At 33.1% G+C, this 26,924-nt stretch overlaps 1 protein-coding gene across 1 annotated transcript in view; it reads right to left on the bottom strand.

The window, feature by feature from the left end:
* Positions 1 to 26,924, bottom strand: part of LOC114334643 (uncharacterized) — a 54,986-nt gene that overhangs the window by 5,994 nt on the left and 22,068 nt on the right. The window contains exons 2-5 of the mRNA XM_028284733.2: positions 25,685 to 25,723; positions 25,456 to 25,580; positions 12,558 to 12,774; positions 7,663 to 7,795 (exon numbers count right to left, since the gene is read on the bottom strand). Coding sequence (XP_028140534.1) covers positions 7,663 to 7,795; positions 12,558 to 12,774; positions 25,456 to 25,580; positions 25,685 to 25,723 — 514 coding nt within the window. The remainder of the gene's footprint in view (positions 1 to 7,662; positions 7,796 to 12,557; positions 12,775 to 25,455; positions 25,581 to 25,684; positions 25,724 to 26,924) is intronic.

Here is a 26,924-nt window from a genome sequence, read left to right as displayed (position 1 = left end):
AAACAGATCCGGCCTAAGCTATAACTATTTACAGTTCTGAGGTTTTACATTTTATCTTTTTCAATATCCTCCTGATCTTATTTGCCGTTAATTATCATTATATTACTTTTTAAAAGCTTTTCTTCAGTTCAATCGTTTGCGTCAAATCTTTATATGTTAATTTGACTGTCTTTTCTTCAATGCAAATGAATGAAATTTTGCAGACATATGCATTTGCGGGAACAATACACGAATAGTCAATAAACAAATTTTTTGTTTATTAATTGTTTAAATAAAAAAAAACGATTTTAATGGAAAATGCTTAAATTCTCTTGTTTTTACAATGTAGAAACTTGAAACTTTTACAGATTGTAGCTAATTATATGAACTATACATAATTTCACTTTCTACATTGTTTACGTTATGCTTCATAAATAATAAAGTTTCAAATTTATCCAGTTTCTGTCTGATTTCTATCCAATTTTCAGCGAAAAGAAGTTATGGCACAGTAGATAGACGAATGCTGCCCTTAGTATTGTCATGTCATGGGCTTTGACTGTCTAATAAAACGGAAGGTTCGACTGTTGACTACGCACTACGCTGTCGTGAACTTGGGCCCGAAAATGTTTGCGTAAGGGCAGGCTTACGTTGCATTGAGCCGAGTGCGATCATTAAGGTACCTATCCATACAAGGGTGAACCCCGCTCGGTGTAGCTGCTCAAATGGATACGGCGCCCCCTACATATAAACCGCAAACGGGTTGAATCTAAGAGGGTGAGTTCCGAGCGGCGATCACCGACGTATCCACTATGTGGAGCTGCTACACCGAGCGAGGTTTACCCTTGTATGGATACGCACCTTTAGACGGCTTGCGCATCTAAGAACTTCATTATAGTAAAGCATTAGAATAAATTGAATAGTAAAGCATTAGAAGAGATGGAAAGACTGCGAAAACTGTAATAGGTGTAATTTTAAGAAACGCTTTCCTTTAGTTATGACTGTTATGAGTATGTGTGACTAAAATTGAAAATATTATAAAAGAATCAACTAAAAAGCAAAAAAATAAAAAATATCAAACTCAAAGGATTACTCGAAAAAACGTTCGTTAAAAAAAATGAAAAAATCTAACACATTCGTTAAAGAAAAGCGTGGGGCGCGTCTTCATCGAATAAACGGTTTGAGGATAGCGCTCCACGCTTTTCTTTAACGAATGTGTTAGATTTTTTCATTTTTTTTAACGAACTTTTTTTTTGAATAATCCTTTGAGTTTGATATTTTTTTATTTTTTGCTTTTTAGTTGAATTTTTATAATATTTTAAATTTTAGTCACTCATACTCATAACAGTCTAAAGAAAAGCGTTTCTTAAAAATTTTTTTTTCATATTTTTTCTATCGTTTATTTCCATTTATAGTTCATCTGTTTGCTTTACCCATATATCCATTAGTTTTTGCATTTTAATCGATAGCATCGGAATCTGCTATGTCGATGAATAAATACCTACTGTGTCGTTCACCTACAGTAAGGACTCTATTGTTAACGGTTGTAATTTAGGGCATTCTATTATTTTCTGTAGTTAGTTGGCTCTTACTGTAGTATTTCTCATCAGTTTGTTTACTATTGTGAATAGCAAAGGGCTGAGACTATCTCCTTGTTTAATACCTCTCTTCCAATTAAATTCTTCCTATCTTTCCCCTGTTATTTGTAGTCTTCCTTTTACCTCTTTGTAAGTACTTTCTATAATTTTTGCCAGAGTATGTGGTACATTTATTTTTCTCAGGCATTCTTCTATATTTTGTCTTTCTATCGTGTCGAATGCTGCTCTTAGGTCTATGAATGCTAATACCAGTTTCCCCGTGTCTATCTGCGCTTCTTTCCATTGCGTTCCTAATGGTATATATGTTACAGTTCAAGTTGATTCTCATTTAGAGTTGACTTCAACTAGTTGGAGTCAACTCCAACTGAAACGAGCAGTAAAAGTTGATTTTAAAAATTTAAATCAACTTTTACTAGTTGGAGTTGACTCTTCCTGGATCGATTCAGTAAATGTTGATTATACGAGAATCTCAAGTGCATTTTTGGTGAGTGTGCGTTTCTTTGTTTTGACCGTTTCAACTACTTATTAGTATAGTCTGTAACGTCACCCCCGTTAGGTAAATTATTCTGATTCGATTTTTTGCACAAACTTACTCAAAGAGATATATCCGTATAACAATCCTTATAACAAATACACAGGGTGTCACGCGGTACCGCGGTCGAAAAATTGTTTAACCAATTTTTGTTAACCAAATTCACAAAAATAATTTTTATCTACTCTATCTCATATTATGTAAAGCAGCGGTTCTCAATCTGTGGTACATGTACCACTGGTGGTACATTTCATTATTTGCGGTGGTACACAAAACACACAAAAACTTAAAATAGCAGTACATAGTAAGTCTTGATTATACAATCTAAAAATATAGAAATATAATAAAAGAAACTTTAGATGTTACATGCCTCAAAAAGATTGAGAACCGCTGATGTAAAGGTTTTATTGTGTGAAAATTGTAAATATAGATAGCAGTACATGAAGGGTTTAAAGTGTGTCTGAAGTAACAATGTATTTTAAATCGGTTTTACTTTTTCGCACTGTTTTTTAGCACAATTTCATATAATTAAACATCCTTAACTTTTGCCTTCGGGAGGAAATCAGACACGCCCTTGCAACGGCAACTGAAATGCTCACAAAACAGCGACCACGAAAGCAAAGATGGATGACAGAGGAAATATTGGATTTAATGGACGTCAACTAAAAAACAACAAATCTGTAGGAAAAGATGAAATACCAGCTGAGCTATTGAAGTTAATCAACGAGGAAAACTTAGACCTTTTTCTTGGACTATTTAATAATGTTTACAATACAGGGACTATCCCTAAAATATGGCTTGAATCAGTCTTCATACCACTGCCAAAAAGAAGAACGCCAAATTATGCCAGGACTTCCGCCTTGTAAGTCTATTAAATAACATTCTGAAGCTTTTCTTGCGTATCATCACAGAACAGAATATATTATAAAAAATGTGATGAGGTCACCGGTCAAGAACAATTTGGCTTCAGGAAAGGTATGGGGACACGAGAAGCAATATTCTGTCTTCAAACTCTGGCACAAAGATACAAAGATCAGCAAGCAGGCCTTTTTATCTGTTTTATAGATTTTGAGAAAGTGTTCGATAGGGTGAAGCAAAAGACCTTGATAGAAAGATTTAACGACATCGGAGTCGACAAAAAAGATTCTAAAATTATAGAGGCTATTTATTGGAATCAGACAGCAATCATAAAGACCAATGGTAATACGTCAAGGCTAATTGAAATACAACGAGGTGTTAGACAGGGTTGTGTGCTATCACCCATACTTTTAACGTCTACTCTGACGTAATATTTGCGAACTCTTTATCGTACTCTTCAGAAGGAATCAGGATAAACGGGCAGAGAGTAAATAACATCCGGTATGCAGATGACACAGTATTAATGACTGATTCGGACCATAGTCTGCAGATACTGTTGGATAGGGTTACTGAGAGTTGTGAAAAGATGGGAATGAAGATCAATACTGCGAAAACCAAAGTTATAAGAATATCAAGGAACAAAAATTTACCTCTTCCAATAAATATGTGAAACACCAACAGCTTGAATATGTAAGCCAGTACAAATATCTTGATTGTTGGTTCAACAATCAACTTGATTATAAACAAGAAGTCAAGAGCGAGAATAGAGGTAGCCCGACAGGGGTTTATCAAAATGAAAAGCTTATTTTGTAACAGTAGCATTAATATCAGCCTTAGATGTCGTTTTCTGCATTGCTATGTGTGGTCAATACTTTTTGTATGGAACGGAGGCCTGGACACAACACAACACTGATGAACAAGTTGGACGCCTTTGAACTCTGGCTTTATAGAAGAGACTTGAAAATACCTTGGACAACCCACACCACCAACGAATATGTTCTGAGGAGAATAGGTACAGATAGGGAACTGCTAAAAATCATTAGAGTCAGAAAAGTTAGCTACCTGGGACACATAATGAGAAAAAAAAAGTACCGCCTCACGCAACTGATCATCCAGGGTAAGATTGAAGGAAAACGGGATCCCGGTAGGCGCCAGATTTCATGGCTTAGAAATATCAGAGACTGGACCGGCCTTGACTCAACATCTTTATTTAGAGCCGCATTGGACAGAGACAGATTTGCCAGTGTAGTCGCTAACCTCCACTAAAGGAGAAAGCACCACAAGAAGAAGAACTTTCGCCTTGTCATGGCGATGACATGTGAGCAATAAATTACAAAAAAAGTTTTGACAGTTTTGTGGTTTGACAGAAGTTTGAATTTTTAAATGTCAAAATGGTGCAATGGTGTCACACTGGCATCTCACTCGCACTCACATTGATAGCTGCGTCAATACGCTCCTAGCGCTCATTGTTAATAATTAAAAATAACCGCTTAGTAATAAAATAATAACAAAAATTTCTTCAGTATCTTCTAGGGGGTCGTTAAAATTCGTATGACAGTAATGACAGTAGTGACAGATGACTTTTGCATATTGTATACCTACCTAATTACTAAATCTGTAAAGTTTTGATTTATTTTGTATGAATATAATTGCGAAACACTACAGAATTTTACTTTTTGACATAAATTTTATTAATTATAAGATAAATTTTGTACAATATTTTTAATAATTAAAGTAACTAAATTTTAATTTCACTCAAATAAATAATAGATTGCTGCCATTGACCACTTACATTCAATCTCGGTTAATTTGATTAATAATCGCTGCAGGTAAAGTAACATTCTTCTTTCAATACAACAAAGTGTTACTTTACTGCCGAAAATGAGGGCAAATGAGTACAATAATGGATGATTTTAGTGACGTTTGGCGATAAACAATGATTTTAAACAAATTCGCAAAAATAATTTTTTCACTTCGTACAAATTTTTTTTAAATCCTTTGGGCCTTTTTTCTCTAAAATTGACTGTTGTCGAGTTATTAGCGACTTAAATTTTGAAAAACGCCAAAATAACCATTGGACACCATTGGACGGCCGGAATGGTGCATCTCTTTAGCACTCACCATTGACGGCCGCCTAATACGCACTTAGCGCTCATTGTTAATAATTAAAGATAAAGCTTAGTAATAAAATAGTGACAAAAATTTCTGCTGGATCATGTAGAGGGAGCTATAAACTTTGATTTGGTCACTTTCTGACTTTCATAATAATGGATTTTAACCGAGTTATTAAGCCTTGAAAATGGCTATTTTCGCATTTTTCAAATTTTAAATCGCGTATAACTCGACAACAATCAATTTTAGAGAAAAATCACAAAATACCTTTTTTGCTCAGAATAACCCAAATGATCTAAAAAAAATTATTCGAAGTGAAAAAATTATTTTGTTGAATTTGTCTAAAAAAATTGTTTAAACAATTTATCGATCAAGGTACTGCCCGGCACCCAGTGGATTTGTTATAAGGATCTCTTTTTGAGTAAGTTTGTGCAAAAAATTCGAATCAGAGTAATTTACCTAACGGGGGCGACGATACAGCCTAGACTAATTTGAACATATTCAGTAACATTTAATTTCTAGAATCGGCTGTTTGTGTGAATCAGAATCAACTTTTACTAAATGGCATTGGGAAAAGTAAACTTTTCCTAGTTGGAATCTACTTTTACTAGTAAATGTTGAATATAAATCTTCATTTTATATTTATAATCAACTTTTACTGGAACCAGCCGTTAGAGTTGACTCCAACTAGTTGGAGTCAACTCCAACTGGATAATCAACTCGAACTGTAACATATACATATTATGTTGTCATTTATCTGTCTTTGTTCTTCTACTAATTCAAATTTTACTTCTTGTCTTAGTTTCTTCTCTATTACATATTTTCGTATAAATTTGTAAACGTACCGATGACAGACCTGTAGCTCTATAGTTCTTGCAGTTTATTTATTAAATTTTCTTCCTTTATTACTTCGGTATGAAATTATTTCTCACAATATTATTTGCATACTCTAGTATGCCTATGTATTCTGGGTTTATTTTGATTTGCGTTGATGTATCTCTTACTGCGTTTATTTCCTTTCACTTTGCTCTCTTCAGGTATCGTATTTCTTTTTTACCAATCGTCTTTACCTGTAATATTCTTCTTTATCTTCTTCTGATCCCGTTTCGATGTATTTTTTCCATGTCAATTTCTTCTTTTTATTTCTGCCTTTGCTTCTTTGCTCCACTACATTGTCTTTTTCAATTGTTTATTACAGTTAATGGTTCGACACACTTCAGCTAGTGTTTTCTTTAATACTTCATTGTAAGTATTCCATCTTTCTTCCGTTGTCCATGTTTCTTCTTGGCCCTCTATATGTCTCAATATTTTATTAGTTTCCTTCTTGTAAAGTTCTCGCAACTACACCTTCATTTTCTATTTTTAGTTTGTTTAACTTTACTTTCTTGTATTCTTTTATTTCCACCTCTTTTTTCATTCTTCAGTTTTGCAGTGACCATCTTGTGTTGTGTGGAGAGTTTCGATTCCTTTTTCGTTAAGAGCTTTTGCATGTTTTATTCTAGGTTTCTTGTATAGACTATATAATCAATTAAGCTTTTTATATTAGAAGATGAAGACTGATTACTTAGAAATAAAATTTTTATTTTACTTTTTATATTAATTTCTTTCTTTAGCCACAAATGTATATTTGTCTTCAAATGTTTGTTCACTGAGTACATTTCCTATTATAAGGTCATTCGTTTGGCAGAATTCTAGCATTTTAATTCCATTTCTCTTTAATGCTTATTCCTCATATTGTCCAATACATTCTAATGCCCTATTAACGTCCTTACCTGCTCTTGAATTCGAATCTTTTAAGATTATTATTTTTTCTTTTGTCTCTCTTAATTTGTCGAATGTATTTTGGAGTTCATTGTAGAATTCTATCATTGCCTCTTCTTCATTACCTTCTGTTGATCCGTACCGTATATTTGTATTATCCCTATCTTGTCTATTAATTCTATTTGGCTATAATAAATTATTCTAGATGATACTTCTTCGTAGTTTGTTACCTTTGATTCAATTCTTTCATTCACTTATGATACCGAGTCCGTCTTTTGCGCTGTGCCCTACAGTACTCCGGAATAGTAGGTATACGCTATATTTCTCGTTGATATTGATGTGTCGTTTTTCAGAGAAATTAAATACAAAAAATTCAGTGCCAATATTAGTAAAATAATAAAGAAATCAAGAAACTGAAATGGAGACTATACAAACAACAAATGCCTCCATTTTAAATTTTTTAATTTATGATGTTTTGTATCAAGTTAACACAATATTTGACTTAGATATTATGCCACAAGAAAAATTTCAGGTTCAAGAAAACTTATCGAGGTTCTGAAACTGTTTTCTTGTTAAGTTAAATAGTTTATTTAAATAGGGTAAAGCCACAATACACTGCTATGAAAATTACAATTTCCACTCCGGAAATTGTTTTCAAAATGTCATTTTTAAAATATCCTTTTTAAAAACAAACGGAAACCGAAACGTTAAATTTTTACTTAGTCAAAAATTTAATTTTCATTAAAATAAATTATGGCTTAATCCCATAGAAACACAATAAACAATAACTTTGTTTGCATTGAATATTAATTTGTAGATACTTACGAACAGAATATTTCCACGGTGTCGGGAATTCTAACGGAATCATTTGTTCTTTTAGCAGTATCTGATAGACATGTTAAGTAACTGTAAGCCACTTCAAGCCTTTGAAAAATCTTCATACAAGGAGTCAAGTAAACTACAAATATAATACAAAAATGAATAAATCTTGAATATTAAATCTATAAAAATATATTATAATTAAACTCATCTGATAATATCATGATAATGTAAATAATATAAAAATAGAAGATGGCGTTTTGATTAAATCCAAGCTGATTATCCTTTAGATTAAGCTGATTACTCAATTACTTAAGCTACAGGAAAATGTATCGATACGTGAGTCAAAAATCAAATCTGAGCATGGAGAACAAACTTCTGATTTATACATGTATTTTAAAACTGGTATGGCTTTATGCAGCAAAAATATGGGGAACAACAAGTAACACCAACATTCAAAAGCTTGAACGATTCCAATCAAAGGTATTGCGCCAGAACTGCAATACCCCAGTGGCGGCTTTTTTGGGGGTAGGCAGGATAGGCCGGGCCTACCCAATGATTTTAAGAGCTTTAAAATAGAAAAAGATATTCAAAAATTATGTTAAAGCATGTAAATAACTTTTAAATGTACTAAATCACTCAATACATGAGCGTCCGTTAAGATAACTTTGTTATTACTGAATTCACAGAAAGCATCGAATCGTATTCAGGCATTTTAAATATCATTAATAGGCCCGCTCGGAGCTGGCCGACTCCGCTCACATAAGATCTCCGTACAAAAAGCGTTCGAAGTGAAGCAGCTTTCCAGACAACGATTTTTATATTGTCGTGTTATGCCTGGTGTATAGGCCCGATTCAATCTGGCCTTCGCCCACTTCGCCGTGCCTCTTTGCTACTTGTAACCGAATTGTGACTAAGAAATTTGCACAAAGCAAAGAGAGAAGAATAAACCTGCTCTATAAATAATAAAATATGTATGTAAACTATTTGTATATTTTAGTTAATAATTTGATTTAGTTTTAAAAATATAATTAAATGTAAATCTGTTACAGTTGCCTTCTAAGTATTTTTATAGTGTGGAAAATAGAGGTTGAACCTCGCAAAATGGACACAAGTCCGGTTTTATTTTTTTTTTTTCTGGTATATCAAGGGGAGCTTATTATGAGACTAACTTATCCTTAAAAAAATTCGCCGCGGAACCCCCATTTCATCCCTTTAAAGGGGGTAATTTGTGGTTTTTGCGAAACGTAGCCCCTTCTGTACGTTTTGAAAAAATTTAGTTAATAGTAAAATGAAGAGGACTATATTTCCCACCATTTATTTCCCGACAGCATATGTCTATCACCCACCGTTTAGCGGGGGTGGCGCCCCAAAGCTGACAAATTTTTAAAAAAGATGTTTTAAAAAAAATATTTTTACCTAACTGTAATGAAAATTAAAAAGAAACCCTAGGGAAATTAATCACAAGTAAGTAGCTGATTTTTTTGGTATAGGTTTCATTTAAGGGGAATTGCCCATTTTTTAATTACGGGGTGTGACATTTAAAAAAAAACCTTTTTATACCATCTGAACCGCCTATACTATGTAGAGTAAAACAACTTTCAGCGATTATCCATGTACTAATGTTATTTACCTATTAAAAGAAATGAAAAATATGAATATACCTGCAAAATTAATAAGATTGACCAGAATGACAATGATGGACACAACAGCAAAGGTCAAAACAGTGGATGGTGAAACGAAGAATATCAACATAGAACACGGGGTAAGACAAGGTGACAGCCTATAGACAACGCTCTTTAATATAGCCTTGGAGGGAGTAATTAGAAACACAGGGCTAACAAAAAAGACAATAATCCAAAATTCTACACAAATAATAGGGTATGCAGACGACCTAGGGTTGATAGCCCGTGACAAGAGAAGTCTAGAAGATGCACTGCTAACATTGACAAGAGAGGCAAAAATCAGGGGGTTAATAATTAATCAGAAACAAACAAAATACTTAATAAGTACGAGAAATCAAGACCAACTAAATAGAATAAAAGAGATAAGAATAAGTGATAATGTATTTCAAAGGGTTGACTGCTTTAAATACTTAGGAGTGATAGTAGATGGTCAAAACAGAAGAAGCATAGAGATAAATGAAAGAGTTAAAGCAGGGAATAGGGCATTCTGGAAATACCACAAGTTACTTAAAGATAAAAACCTAAGCAAGAAAACAAAGACAAAGATATATAGAGCGGCAATTAGACCAGTCATCACTTATGGAGCAGAAGCAATGTGCCTTACAAAAAAAGATGAAGAAAAACTGAGAATAATAGAAAGAAAAATTATTAGAAGAATACATGGCCCAATCAAAACAGATCAAGGAGAAATACGAATTCTGATGAATCACGAAATAAGAAACCTAATGGAAGGAGACGATATAGTGAGATTCATTAAAGCACAAAGGCTAAAATGGTTTGGCCACATCCAACGAAGAGAAGCAGATGCACTAATTAGGCAGATAACAAATTGGACGCCAGTAATAAACAGACCTGACCTAGAGGAAGACCGAAAATAAGATGGGAAGACCAACTGCGAGAGGATATATCCAATATGGAAATTACAGGCTGGAGAGAAAAAATACAGAATAGGAAAGAATGGAAACAGATTACAGAAAAAGCAAAAAAACACGAAAATCTATAAAGGATAATGAAGAGGAATTATGCGGACCAATCCACCGCATGAAATGGATTAAAAGAGCTCATGAACCTGAGCGACCTATACTCTATACTAGAGTGACCGGTCTATATATATAGTGTTATTTACAAATTTCTATAATGCACCCCGATTTTTTTCCGGAGCACCCCAAAAAAAAGGAGAATTAATAAAGAAAGTGACTTTCTTGGAATCCTTCGCACACCATGATATTTATTAAAATGCTTCATATATCATTTTGTGCACGTTCTTATTACCCATGCATGGACAACAAAAGCGATTTCTTAATGCAACCCCTGTAGCCAAAAAAAAAATAAATAAACGGGGGTTGAAAACATTTTTTTTCTTTGCTTTTTGACCCATATGGACATATGCTCCATCAATAGGGTTTTTCATAAATATATATGATTATTGCAACATCCCTGCGGAAACTACCCCTATTCTTGAAAATAAGCTGCAGAAACTACCCCTATCCCTTGGAGAGCATGTTTTGACGATTTTCTCATTACCTATGCATTTTTTTAAAACAAACTTATACAGAATTAAAGACCACTATTTTCTCAACAAATAAGGTCCTATGCATTTTTTTCGTATAAGCAACCGTTACGGCACAGTGGCGCCTCCAGTTTTTGTTTTTTCTTTCGTCACCTATTCATTTTATGGATAACATACTTATGGAAAATAAAAGAACGCACTGTCTCATACACATTATGACTCATGCATATTTTATTTTCTTTGTACCCTAAAACCACAGTGGTGGCCCAAAATCAATTTTTTATTATTTTCTTTAATAATTCTCCTTTTTTTGGGTGGTTCCGGGGAGGGAAAATATGGGGGTGAATTATACACATTTGCAAATAACACTAGTACATGGATGTACGCTGAAAGTTTTTTTTACTCTAGCATAGGCCGTTCAAATGGTATAAAAAGGGGTTTTTTAAAATGTAACACCCTGTAATTAAAAAATTTGCAATTTCCTTTAAATGAAACCTATATCAAAAAATCACCCACTTAGTTGTGATTAATTGCCGCAGGGTTTCTTCTTAATTTTCATTACAGTTAGGGAAAAATATTTTCTAAAACATCTTTTTTAAAAATTTGTCAACGTTGGGGCGCCACCCCCGCTAAACGGTAGGTGATAGACATATGCTGTCGGGAAATAAATAGTAGGAAATACAGTCCTCTTCATTTTACTATTAAGTAAATTTTTTGCAAAACGTACAGGAAGGGCTACGTTTCGCAAAAACCACAAATTACCCCCTTTAAAGGGATGAAAAGGGGGGTTCCGGGGCGAAATTCTTTAAGAAAAAGTTGGTTTCATAACGAGCACCCCTTGATAAACCAGAAAAAAAAATAAATCCGGACTTGTGTCCATTTTGCGAGGTTCAACCTATGTTTCCTACACTATTTTACATAAAAATAATTTTATATTTGCATATTACGTATTAATATACATAGCTATATGTAATTTGCTGGTTGGCCTTCCCAAAATTTTACCCCACCAGCCGCCACTGCAATGCCCCTTGTTATGTTTCGAACCACAGATTACACCACGATCTATAGCTACCAACTGTTAGCGAAGCAATATATCTGCTGTGAACTCTACAAATAAGACCAGATTATCTTGCCATCCGAATCCGCTCTCCACTCACCTGCTCAATATCTCACATGAAAGAAAACTAAAGAGACCTGACCCTTTGGACCTCTAGTACATATCTGGAGAAACATAGTGTAGTGTCATAGTGCGGTACAATAATAAAATGTTAGATTCAGTGATCTTTTTTAAACTTTTTTCGTATTTCTATTTTTATTTTTACTTTTAGACTAATTACTTTTACTTTTAGACTACATATTGCTTCTACATATTGCACAATAATTATACATATTCTTGTTTGTAATGAGACGTATTACAATAAATATTAAATGTTAAATAAAAAAATGTTTCCTTGTTCCCCAGTGCATAGCCTTTATTCAATAGCCTCCTTGTTTCTTTTCTTAGTTTTCAAGTTTTCTGCTTCAAAAAGGCGTTTTATATTATGCACCTTAGTTTTGATTGGGCAGTTGTCCTGGTGCAATATAATAATTGCTTTCCTGACACTATCATTAAATTAAATTAGTTTAAATTCTGATAAAGAAATTGTAGACTTATTTAGACAGAAAATTCATAGCGTTAAGTGTATTTTATAAAAAAAGTTACTTACTTATTATTATGTCACGATCATTATAACCCAGCTCAACCTGTTTTCTTACCATATTTAAAAGAAAGTCGGGAAAATAGCTTTGTTCCTTTGTCAGACAACTTTTGATTTTCTTAATGGGTTCGACGCTGCACTCTTCAAAATTTTTTAGATAGTTCTCCTTAGTATCCACGTACAATTTCCTCTTTGCAGCACATACTTCGAAGTCTGCAAATGTTTGCTAAAAAAAAATACTTATACAGTGCACTGGAATAAGTGTTACCCCCTATTAACTTAATTATTTTTAGAACATAAGCAAAACGCTCGAACGTTTTGAACTTTTGCAATCCCTCTTCCGGTGACAGGCATAACTTTGATTTTTTTACATAGCAAAGTACATCATGTGACACCTCATAGCTATTTAAATACTAATTACACAAATTTATAATACTTTAATGTTTTTTAAGAGCGTGGGCGCAAAATTTCGGTCGACTTCTTTTCAAATGCATTCATTTTTTTCGAATCCTGAGAAAATCAATAGGTTAGTATTTTTGAAAAATTTATACGCATTATGAAAGTTTACAGTATTACCGAGAGTAGAAAGTCCCTGAGAACTTATATAATGTTTATTTTAATAAGTTAAAGGGGTGAAAAAAAGAGACAATTGAGTGAGCGATTTTTAATTTCAAATATATCATTCAAAAGAAACTTTTTGTTTATTCTAAGGGATTTTCGGTAGTAAGGTAATCTTCCATTCTGCGTTTAAATATTTCAAAAATATTTATTATTTTTCTCAGGATTCGAAGAAAATGAATGCATTTAAAAGGAATTCGACCGAAATTTTGCGCCTACGCTCTTATCAAGAAGGATTAAAATATTATAAATTTTTGTAATCAGTATTTCAAAAGCTTTTAAATGACGTATCACATGATGTACTTTTCCATTTAAAAAAAAATCAAAGGTATACCGGTTACCTGAAGAGGGATTGCGTAGAATTCGAAACATTGATTATAATACTATGATTATTTTAAAAATCAACCTGCCCGAGCGTTTTGCTTATCTGCTAAAAACAAATAAGTTAATAGGGGGGGGGTAACACTTATTCCAGCGCACTGTATACCTAAATAATTAATAGTGCAAAAGGTCCAAAAGGTGCAAAAGGTGCAAAACTACTTAGCCACACCATGAAAATATGGAAGAGAGTAATAATTGATAGACGGATCCGTGAAGAAACCGAAATATGCTTCTTTTCATGAGCATTTTTCAGTGCGTCACAAATGATAGAAAAAAAGGTAAGTCCGTGATAATACACATTTATGACATTTATTCTAACATGACATTTTAGTTAAATCTGACAGTTGTCACATTTTATTTGCAATTTGGCATAAAAACAAATCAATTGTGTTTATTGCATTTATAAAATGGTATTTTCGTTGACTTGTATAGTCTTATAAATTGTACAGATTTTATTCGTAGATATATTATTAAGTAATTAGTAAATATTTTTTCGATTATAGCGCCATCTATTGACAACTAGAATAAATGTTATAAATGTCACCGACGAAATGTAATCACCGACGTGCGTTTTTTTCTGTCACAGACAATTAAATGCGTTAGAAAGAAATCGAAAAACTGTGACGCACTGAAAGATCCTCATGAGAAAAAGCATATCCGATAATCAATTTGGCTTTAGGCAGGGCAGATCAACAACAGATGCAATTTTCATTATAAGGCAACTGATGGAAAAATACAGGAGTAAAGACACAAACGCTCATATTATGGTATTCATTGATCTTGAGAAAGCATATGATGGAGTTCCTCGAGAGATTCTGTGATGGACACTCAATAAGAAAAGAGTCCCTGGCGAATATGTAAAGATTGTGAGAGATATGTATGAGGGAGTAACGACTAGTGTTAGAACAGGTGTGGGAGAGACTGATAAATTTCAGGTGAAAGTAGGATTGCACCAAGGCTCGGTGCTTAGTCCTTATTTATTCTCATTAGTTTTCGACCAGATAACAGCGAAACTACAGGGTAACATTTCGTGGTGCTTAATGTATGCTGATGATGTAGTGTTAATAGAAAATAGCGAAAGAGACTTAGAACAAAAACTGGAACAGTTGAGCCAAGCTCTGGAGGAAAAAGGTTTAAAGCTTAGTAGGACAAAAACAGAGTATTTGGAATGTTCATTTAAAGATGGAGTTACTAGAAATAAAATGGTATCTTTGGTTGGTGAAATGATTGTGAAAAGCAATAGTTTTAAGTACCTAGGATCGGTATTACAGAGTAATGAAGAAATAGATGGAGATGCATGTGGTAGAATTATTAGAACTAGATAGATGAAATGCAAGGAAGCGAGTGGTATGTTATGTGACAGCAAAATTTTAATGAAGCTGAAAAGAAAATTCTAAAAAACATCCATAAGACCGGCTATGATGTACGGAACTGAATGTTAGGCATGAAAAAGAAAGAGGAACAAAAAATTCATGTGGCGGAAATGAGAATGCTTAGATGGATGAGTGGAGTGACAAAAAAGGATAAAATGAGAAATAAGTATATTAGGGGAAGTCTAGGTGTGGCACCGATTGATGCCAAAATGAGAGAGCATAGGTTAAGATGGTTCGGTCATGTTCAACGTCGAGATGTTAAACACCCAATAGGAAGCATAGCTGAAGTGCAGATTCCTGGAAGGAGTAGGAGAGTAGGAGAGTAGGAGAGTAGGAGACCAAAGAAGACCTGCGGGAGACGATAAGGCAGGACATGTTGGTAAAGGGTATTAACACTGATATGACCCAAGGTAAAATTGTATGGAGAAATGCAATTATGGAAGCCGATCCTGCATAGGGATAAGGCAAAGAGAATGATGATGATGAATGAATAGCACAAAAGGTAATGAATTAAGACTTGTATTGTTATTTTGATGTATTGTTCATATTGATAAGAGTCTACGCAATAACTATATTTTCTATTTTACGACTTCAGCTGATTTATTGGTTTAAGTGAAGCATAGTGAATAGACGAAGATTTTTTCTAAAGTTTTAGCAGGAACAAGAGTATAGCATACTTATAAAGGATAATAATCAATGATCTAACGAGTAAGTATCTACCTACTTAACTTAGTTGTCTAATAATCTGCAGATATTATCTAGAAGCCATCAAATAAAGAGGTATTAGATTTGGGTCTAACATTATTACCAGAGAACGGCAGTTCTCGTCAGTGGCGCACAACCCCAACAACAATACACCTACAAGCGACACTATATATACACGAAATTTTCGATTTTCTAAATCTGACTGAATTGAAAATTGGACCAAATCCCATCTTAAAGTTTAGGAAAAACTCACCCATCCATATGTCAACTCTTCATTTTAGTCCAAGGGTGTGGATTTTACGGCCCTTCCCATTTAGGGTCTGTTTTTCGTTCTCGTCCCCAAAACTCCCAAAATTTTCAAAAATTTAAGTCCGACCTTTACGGCTTCTGATAGTACTGATCATTAACTTTCCAACGGATGTCTAATTTTGAAAATTGGTTATACCATTCAAAAGTTACCGAGCTCAGAAATATGACTCAATTTTTATTTAAAAAGGGGAAAATGTTTGTGGATATGTTTGTATGTATGTATGTTTGTATGTGTGTGGAAAAGTTACACCGATCTGCATTTTTTTTCTGTGTTTCAAGAGGGTGTGAGGGCCGATTCAGAATCGGAGTAATTTTTGACTTCTGACTACCCGTAAGCCAGCTAGAGGGAGAGGTAGATACAAAATAGCATATTTTTTGGGCGTATATATCTTAGGTTCAAGGAGAGACAGGAAAACCGCAAATAAACCATATCAATAGGGTTGAGTTAATCTTTCAAACGGTGCCTAATCTATCAAGCTGAGACATATACACTGCTCACCATAGCCGAAAAACTAAAAAATTAAACTTTGAAAATTTTGGTTTTTCGGCAATTACTCAAAATTTCAACTTACGAATTGCGCTAATAACTGAGCGTTTGTAGAAGGTTTGTAGACGCATCTAATGGTGTATACCTCATATCTGGGAAAATTCTAATTTTTAAGTTATAGGCTTCATAAATATGATTTAAGCTATTTCTTATGGGAAAAACGGTTTTTCAAGCTCAATAATTCCTGTAATACGTTCAGTTATCATACTTAATCTTGGATGCATCAGACTACTTGTCAATACGTTTCAAACTCATGTTTATTCATCAAAATCAGTTAAGCCGTTCAAAAGTTATAGAGCTCCAAACGTTTAATTAGTCCAGGAACTGAAACTTTTCCCTTCGCAATTTTTACAGAATGGATCGATTTGCTTGAAAATTTGACAATAAGTAGTGGAAAGTCCAAGGATCAAAATCTATATGACGCCGAAAGACGCTTTTACGATGGGGTGGTTACCACCTCATCTTGGAGGTGGAAATTTTTTATTATATTTTGACCGCAAATGTTGGTAAAAACATTAATTGTAAGCAAAAAATGTTTTATTCATTTTTTTGATAAAATTAATAGTTTTCGATTTATTGGTTAGAGAAAGTGTTATTTTCATATCGAAAAAATCAATGTTATTAATCAGTTTTCTGCCAATAACTCAAAAAGTTTTTGCTTTATCAAAACAACTTTACTTAACGAATGTATACCTTTTAAAAAAGAAATAAAGTGTTTTTTTTTATTTTCTTTAAGACCAATAGTAATCGAGCTGTACTTTATTATATTATGTTAGCTTTTCTTCATCAAATACTAAATATTATAATATAAATTATATTATGTTTATAATTATAATATAAATTATATTATAAACATATTATGTAGTTTCAAAGTCAAAAGACGGAAAAACTATGCATTTTTCGAGGATAACTTATAGAAACTAATTTTAAATGTTTAAAAAGATCTATCTTCAAAAATAAAAAATAAAGTATGTATCTTAAAAATTAAGCGACTTATAATGAAAAAAATGCCAGTCCCTATTTATTCAGTCAAAAAGTTATCGGAAACAACCCCCTAATTACCACCCTAATTAAAATTAGTCATCGACCTTATTCCGTATTTTTTATTTATATATTTTTAATACATTACAGAAGTTTAACCTGCTTAAAACAATTTGTAGTTTGATAAAACATGCCCTTTTCTTTAGAATAGAAAGATTAGCATCAGAGATGCGAAAAAATGTTCAGATATGAAAATGTAGTCTGGTTAATTCTTAAGAAATTAGTTTACGAAAATTTATTCTACAACAAGAATTGAGTGAGCTACAGACAATTAGAACTTGTAATAACATGCAAAAACCACCTTTACCAACCCTTTTAAAGTCACCTCTTTTTGCGACTGAGGATTTTAAAAGGATTTAATATTAATAGACTTATATATCTTATAAATTCCGACAAAAAATTTTTTTAACAAACTGTCTAATATAAAAAATAAAAAAGTTACATTTAAAAACCAATAAATTAAAAAAAAATGGAAAAATCCAATTGGAAGCATAATAATGTAGGTTAGCGGTGTTTTTTTGTATGGTGTACGTTAAAAACTTATTACCAGAGAACGGCAGTTCTCGCCAGTGGCGCACACCTACACCCCCCTACACGCGACACTGTATTAAATACACGAAATTTTCGATTTTCTAAATCTGACTGAATTGAAAATTGGGCCAACTCCCATCTTAAAGTTCAGGAAAAGACTCACGCATTCATATATTAACCATCCATTTTGGTCCAAGGGTGTGGATTTTACGGCCCTTCTTATTTAGGGTCTGTTTTTCGTTCTCGTCCCCAAAACTCCCAAAAATTTCGAAAGTTTAAGTCGACCTTTGCGGCCTCTAATAGTACTGGTCATTACCTTTCCAACGCATATCTAATTTTGAAAGTTGGTTATACCATTCAAAAGTTACCGAGCTCAGAAATATGACTCAATTTCTATTTAAAAAAGGGAAAATGTTTGTGGATATGTATGTACCTATGTACAATGTACCTATGTACCTTGTATGTATGTATGTATGTGTGTGGAAAAGTTAAACCGATCTGAATTTTTTTTCTGTGTTTGAAGAGGGGGTCAGGGCCGATTCAGAACCGGTGTAGTTTGTGACTTTTGACCACCCATAAGCCAGCTATAGAACTTGGTAGGTACAAAACGGCATATTTTTTGGGTATATATCTTCGGTTCAAGAAGAGACAGGAAAACCTCAAATACACCAAATCAATAGTGTTGAGTTAAGCTTTCAAATGGTGTATAAGCCATCAGGATCAGACATATACTCGGCTCAGTGTAGCCGAAAAACTGAAAAACTAAACTTTGAAAATTTTGGTTTTTCGACAATTACTCAAAATTTCAACCTACGAATTGGGCCAATAACTGAGCATTTGTAGAAGGACTCCATACAAATCTAACGGTGTATACCTCATATTCGGGAAAATTCTAATTTTTAAGTTATAGGCTTCATAAGTATGATCAAATCTATTATCTATGGGAAAAACGGTTTTTCAAGCTCAATAATTTCTGTAATAGCTTCAGTTATCTTACTTGACCCTCGATGCATCAGATGTTACTTGTCAATATGTTTCAAACTCATGTTTAGGGATAAAAATTGGTTAAGCCGTTTAAAAGTTATTAAGCTACAAAAGTATAATCCAATGACCGATTATTCCGTTTATGTAGTTGCAGTGGTTACGACGCTAAATTTGATCTGGCAACGGGCAATCCGAGTTTATTTACCGGCCATTCCAATATTTTTTTCAATATATTTCGAATACAAAAAAAATTTAGTGTACATTCGATGGACACTAGATCATTTGGGAGGTAATGCGACAAAGGCGACCATTTATAAAAGTTAACGTGTAGTCGAGAAATATTGCATTCAACTTCATACATTTAATTTATAAATAACTTTGAAAAACTCCTGATACAAGAATAAAAAAACCGCTAAACGCCGTAAAAATGGGTGGCGCATACAATATTCCAGCTACAAAAGATCTGATATGAATATTACGTGGCGCGATTCAAAATTCAAACTGTATCAAAGGGTGCGTTCGGACGACCACAGCGGCTGGATAGCTGAGCCAGCAGTAGCTATCAGACGTCACCGCTGGAAGTCAGCTGCTGAGAGATTTACTAAGCTTTCCCTATCACGGCTGGATACAACCACTCAGCCGATTTCTGCTGACAGCCAGCCGCTATGGTCGTCCGAACGCACACAAAGTTACTCTTTTGTGGCGCGTTTACTTCAAATTTAGCAAATATTATGGAAAAATCTTTTAAAATAAAACTAGAATTTTGTTTTGCATCAAAATAAAAATACATTTTTGCGCCACGTAAGATTCATATCAGCTCTTTTGTAGCTGGAATATTGTATGCGCCACTCATTTTTACGGCGTTTAAAGGTTTTTTATTCTTGTATATGTTACGGTAAGTATGATTAATTGGAAATTATTAATAATTGCCGGCTACTATTAATACAAACCAAAGAGCTAGGTAAAAGTAATAAATATGCCAGAATTCACTGTATTAATACACAGTGGCGAAGCGTGACTTTTTCTAAAGTGTTACCAAAACTAGATGTAAAAAAATCTTATTGAAAAATAGTTATTTATGAAACAGTTCGTGAAGTATGTTTTTTACGAGCGCACGCGATATTTAGAGCACGAGCGACAACGGAGCGAGTGCTATACTTCGCGTAAGTTCGCAAAAAGTACTTCACGCACAGTTTCATACAATATTTTATCTACGATAAACAAATAAAAAACTGTAACTCTTCGTCACTGGAATTCATTTCTATTCTACAATTTTTAGAACTTTGACATTTAAAAATCCTAACTACTTTCAAACCTCAAAACTGTCAAAAATTTTGTTGTAAGTTAGGGTGACCAGATCATAAACTTGAAAAAACGGGACACATCCAAGGAGCAGTAGCGTAGAATTTTTCTCTGGGGAGGGGGGTTGGCGTATTTTTTTGTTTTGTTTGTGAAAGACAAGTTACATTTTCCTACTTTTTTTATATATTTTTCATATGCCCTGGGGGAAAGGGGGTTTAACCCCCAAGTCCCCTCTCCGGGTACGCCACTGCCAAGGAGGGTTTGGGGCGATATCCAAATAGGCAGGATGAAACATGGTCTTTTAGCTAATTTGGGACCTACAAATCCTTTTCAATTTACCTTTGAATATGTAATTTACGTACGATCAAGACTGCGAAACAAAGTAAAAACTCAGCCAGAATATCATGGATTAACAATCCATCAGAACAAAACAGTTGTTAACTGAACAGTAAATAAAGCAATTTTACAAAAAAGTCAGAGCAACAAAAAATAAGCCCAGCATTAAATCAAGCAAAACAAGAGGACTAAAAAACCAGAAAGGAGAAACCGTATTTGAAGAGAAACAGATCAGCAAAATATGGGAAGAATATTAAGAAAAAATGCTATTCACTATGAAGAAGGAAACACACTGCGATGAAGAAATAAAACCGTAGAAGATAACGACGAAGTCGAAATTTTCACAGCAGAAGAAGTACAAAAACAAATATGAAAAACCTAGGAAACGGAAAAGCAGCAGGAGAAGATGAAAAAGTAGTGGAATTAAAAAAATACGGAGGAAGAGAATTACATAAAGAAATAAACCAACTAATACAACAAATTATGGACAAAACTGACTACCAGACGATTGGAACAGGTATTATGGTACCTATAATATATGAAAAAAAAAAAGGAGATCGGGAGGAGTGCCAGAATTAAAGAGCAATAACTTTATTGAACACCACATATAACATTCTAGCAAACATACTAAACATGAGACTTAAATAATGCGCTGAACGAATATTAGGAGAATACCAGAATGGATTCAGACCAAGGAGGTCGATGATTAATTTCACAATTTCACACATACAGTGAAACAAATAATTCAAAAATCTAGAGAATACAACACAGAAATTCCCCGAATATTCATAGATTTTAAAAGCGCTTTTGATATAATCAATCGGACGAAAATGATGGAGGAGATAGAGAATGTTGGAATCCCAGAAATATTAAGACAAATTATGCTAACAGTAAGCCTAAAGAACACCAAAGCAAGGATCAGTTTCAACGAACAACTTCTAAGGAGATAAATGTAAATAAATGAGTGAAATAAGGTGACTCTGTCTCCCCGACACTATTATTTAATCTGATATTGAAAGTAATCATAACGAGGACAAACTTGTATCCACCTTTAGCCACTTGGGAGTAACAATATGGAAAACCGGAAAAGAGAGAACAGAGGAAATAATTCTGAAAAGCAGGAAACATATGGAATGATTAGAAATCTGTTGAGAAACAAGACAAGTATAATATGAAATAATATAATACCTTAATAAGACCTGTTGATACATATGGGATGGAAACAACGACGATTAATAAGAAAGAGGAACATAGCATTCCGAAATTTGAACAAACAATAATGAGAACAATACTGGACCACAATGTAATAAGAGAGGGAGAAATAATAATGAAAACAAATGCCGAAATTGAAGAAACAATTGAAATTGAAGAAAAAATACGAGACATTTAGGCGTCCCGAGAGACTTTTTCGGGACACCGGGACAAATCGTTAAAAACGGGAAACTATCGTTTTTTCGGGACGTTCGGCTACCCTATTGTAAGTCATTGCTCATATTGTCATAATTATGACAACGCGAAAGTTAAGGATACTTGATTATATGAAAGTGTGCCAAAAAACCCATTGAAAGTGTGCGAAAAAGTAAATCCCATTTAAAATACATTATTACTTTACGCACACTTTAAACCCTTCACGCACTGCTGTCTATAATGACAGTTTTCACAAACTAAAAACTTATACATAATATGACACAAAAAGTAGATAACAATTATTTTGAACCTCCCAAATATAAGTTTTTGCACGATTGATCATTTTTGACTGTTTACCGTGACAGATTTTACGTCAGTAGGTGACATTTACTAGCAACTCGACGGTAAGTACTCCAACTCGACGGTAAGTAATTCACTTACCGTCGAGTTAAAAAATCTCTTAATTTTAATTTATTTTTTGAAAGAATAAAGAAAACTAACGAATTATTTATTAATATTGAAACTTATGGTACAATTTGTTAAATTATTTAATGAAATCCCACTTGTTTGGGCTGTGGTTTCACTTCTAACAGAAACTCCTGCAGAATCGCACACATTAGTAGTATCCAACATTTTTTCTCTTCAAATACCCGATCAAAGTTGAAAACTTGGAAATATCAATGCCATCATAAAGAAAAACGGTGGATTTAATCACTGAATATTCTGCCCAGAGGCTTCCAGGAGCTTTCAACTGCATATGTCTTTGAACGAAATATGCCAATAGAGTCTTTTCTTCGATTCTTAAATTCTTGCCTTCGCACCATTTTTTAAAACTTTGGTAGGTATTTTGATAACGGATTTTGGATTTTTCGGGAATAATTGCGGAACACCCTTCTTCCCAAGCCCGTTCAATTTCTTCAAATTCACTTTCGCTCATATTTTAATTTATAATAATCAAAATTGCACTTAAAATTATTGACAACTAAATAAAAACTCAATTCTCCATTGTTGTTATGCACCCTAGTTACTACCTAACAACCAAAGTATCTATCTTGCTAAAATGAATGAAACTAGTCAATATGACGAAAATGTTTAATTTTATAATTTATAATGGTATCAATCGTGCAAAAAACGTTATAAGCATGTCGAACGTTAAGGGTAACCGATCTCAGACAATACAATTGACAAAACAATTGTCTTCGATCGGTATAAAACCCTTACCGTTCTCCATACTTAATATACTATTTTGTAATTATGTATACATGTATTATATGCATGTAATAGGTATAACAATAAATAATAAACAAACTAAACAGGTTATTCTACAATAAAATTAACATCAAAAATAAACAAGTAGGGAAAGAACATATTTTGAAAACTAGTGTTTATATCTTTTAAATCTTCTATTTTCAATAATTTCATTTTTTTCTTCAAAATTATATATAAAAAAATATACAAGGATAATGACTTTTCAAGTAGTTGATCGATTACGCAGCAACATTCTTCCATGTTCAAATTCAAATGCACGAGTAGCTGCTAAACTAACGTTACCATATTGTAAAATGGTGACAACACTGATATACACAGCGTGCCCGTGGCGTCTCTGGAGCCGTCATTCCTTCAAAATTTTCAGTCTCGACCGATAGCGAGAATCATCTTTCGTTACCAGAACTAGAAGTGGTAACGGAATATAATAACGTGCAACCCTGCAACGAATTCAAATGTATTCACATGTAATCTCGCCAATATTTTCGTGCGTCTAATTGGCTATTTACTGAATTTGGTATACGTATTAACAAATATTTCTGTTGGTAAAAATATAAATGGAATTATTTTATAGTAGTCATAAAATATTTATTTGCAAGATTTTTAACTGTTACCAATGGTAACAGTGGTTACATGGACGCTTCGCCAGTGGTAATACACTATTTTATAGTGTATTAAAACATAAGGCTAAAGTAGGATTAAAAACATCCTTACCTCCTGGTACTTTATCCGAAATCAGAAGAAGATTTAGAAGCGATAATAGCAGATCATTCTGATGACGCTGATGATGGAGCAAAGCACCGTGGTGATATGGAACTCAACAGTACAACCGAGGATTCACAGTTAGCGAATATTGAATATACAGGTAACACTAACAGCCCAATCGAATATATTGCCTGTGCGATAATTACTGTCAATGAGGAAGACAATGCCAGTATTGGCATTGGCAATACCAGTATTGTTATTAAAGAAGATGAGGGAGACGAAGAAGATGGCACTGCAATTGACAAAACTTCAAAAGATAATTCAGGAGACTCAGGATCTTGCTAAACAGTCACTTGAAAAAGAATCTGACAGAATGCTAAAGCGTTCTAATGATAGGTTCTCTGTTGAAAAAGTAGATCAAAGTGGCAGAGTGCGAATTCCAGAAGTTGATAGAGCTAAAGCCGATAGCCGAAACATTATTGCCATTATTATTTCTGTTATAGATTAAAAGCTATACAAGCTTGGCAATAAGCATGGCATTTTAAACCAACTTCATGAAAGAAACGAATTTACCACCTGCAAGGAAACACTTATTTTAGTCAATGATACGCCTGATAGTGAGATAAGTCTCAGTGAATGCGTTTGTAAAGACTCGAAATTAGGCAGTCAAGGATTCCGGCACTGCAATTGTAGTGGCCAATGCAAATAAAAACGCTGCAAACGCAAAAAATTAAGCGGTTTTTATAATGCAAGTGCCACAAGAACCATTCCTACATAAAAACAAGTAATTATAGTCTAGTAAAATGAGCTATCACAGGACTCCTTTCTGATTTAAAAAAAATCATCGATTACGTCATCACGCCTAAATTGATGACGCCACTAGTATGATATACATAGACGGTAATGATATACGTTACTAGTAAAATAGACCTTTTCGGAATTTATATCCAAAAGCGCCCATTCTCGATAAAATGAATTTATTCCAACCCAAACGTTCTCACTGTATACCTATATCTAAATGTATACGTAAATATCCACGGATAGTGCTCTATACATGCGTTTCTTTAAATAATTATTTTTATAATAAATATTACTTTACGTTAAAAGAGATTAAAAAATTATATCTTATGGAATGTTAAACAAATATGTGATTGAGATATAATTATATAATTATGTATTAGATATTATATATCAGATATTATTAATTAAAGGGTTTTCACACTGGGCTTTCTGTAGTGGCACAGCTTGCAACTAAACTGTACTTTTAGCACTGATGATGATCTTATAAAACAATCGAAAACGTTCTGTGATTTACCCTTAAAGGGTTTTTAATAAAATTTTTATACCTTTTACGAAAAATTTTCATAAATTTTTTTTATAAAATATTACGTTGTTAACTTACCCGTAAATCGTCTTCAATACCTACAAATCCATTTTCAACACAATTGGCTATTATTAATGTTTTCATCTGGTCAGTATAGCCAGTAGTAATCTGTCCAAACGTACTCCTTACTACTCTTTTTAAAGCTAAAAAAACGAAAAATAAATTATTTTAACAATCTAAAAATTAAAATATATAACTATATCAAAATATATAAAATTTTATATTTTCTTACTATAAACTATCTTACCTGAGCGTTTTTCAAATTCTGCCAAACTTTGACTAGTGCCTAAAAACAAAAATATTATACAACAATATAATACAAGCTAGGTATGTATACTTAATAAAAGTGTTATTGTTTGGTTAATTAAGAAACCAAAGGATAAAAAATTTAAAATTGTGCAAAATGGGTTAAAGATAGGTATTATCATATTATTATTTTTTATAGGGATAACAGTTATTTATACACAGAAAAAACATATTGTTAGCTATTTTTAATGACTGGAAAATTATCTAAAAATATATAATAATTATTAAGTAGACATAAACCTGCACAGCAAAATTTACTCTTGAAAGAACAATATCTTCCGCAGTCAGAAACTTAAAAATAGGCATTTTTTATGTTTTATTACAAAATGGGAAATAAGACCTTTTATTTAGGACTAGGTACGTATATCACAACAAAAGTCATATAAAAATATGTTGTTCTTTTCTGCGATATGAGAACATGCTTCATATCGCTATATAAAAAATTAATAGACAAACAAATAAATAGGTGGATAAAACTGAACATAATAATAATAATCCCGTTTTATCCAACTTACAAGTGTCCCGTTTTGTCCAACTCAGACATTTTTCAAAACAAAAATGGCTGCTGCCTAAATGTGAAAGTAAAATTAGATAGACTACACATGAAAATATTCGTTAATGAGTGCTTAATTAAATGTAATAGTCACCGGAATTAAATATGTATATCGTGGGTATACTGCAAAAACTGACCAAGTCAATTTTTATCGATTTTTAGTTTATGTGACCAAGTCACTCCAAAGCACTAACCGAATACCTGAAAAAATACCCAAGGCAAAATTATAAGGTTTGATGCCACAACACACATTACATACAAATGTCTATGTCTGGGTATGCGTATCAACAGACTGGAAGAAATGAACATGTTGACTTGGTCACTTTTGCATGAAATATGATTCATATTTTATTCATGTCAAGATTGAACTGCGACAATTGGATATTATGACTTGGTCACTGTTCTATGTTTTAGTTTTATCTATACGTTGTATGTTTATTTGTTGAACGATCACGTGTTGGAAAATAGATATTAATTTCATCTTTCATTTTATCGTATAAAACAGCAATTTAAATATTGTGCAGCATATTTTTTTAGTATCTGGGCATTCTTACATGGAAGTAGATTACATGAACAGTGCCATAGAAAATGCTAAAAATAATGTTCCAGTATACACTATGCATGATTA

The sequence above is a fragment of the Diabrotica virgifera genome, chromosome 2 (assembly GCF_917563875.1).
Source record: "Diabrotica virgifera virgifera chromosome 2, PGI_DIABVI_V3a".
Taxonomy (NCBI): domain Eukaryota; kingdom Metazoa; phylum Arthropoda; class Insecta; order Coleoptera; family Chrysomelidae; genus Diabrotica; species Diabrotica virgifera.
Note: the sequence above shows the minus strand (reverse complement) of the source record. Positions and strands in the feature narration are given on the sequence as shown.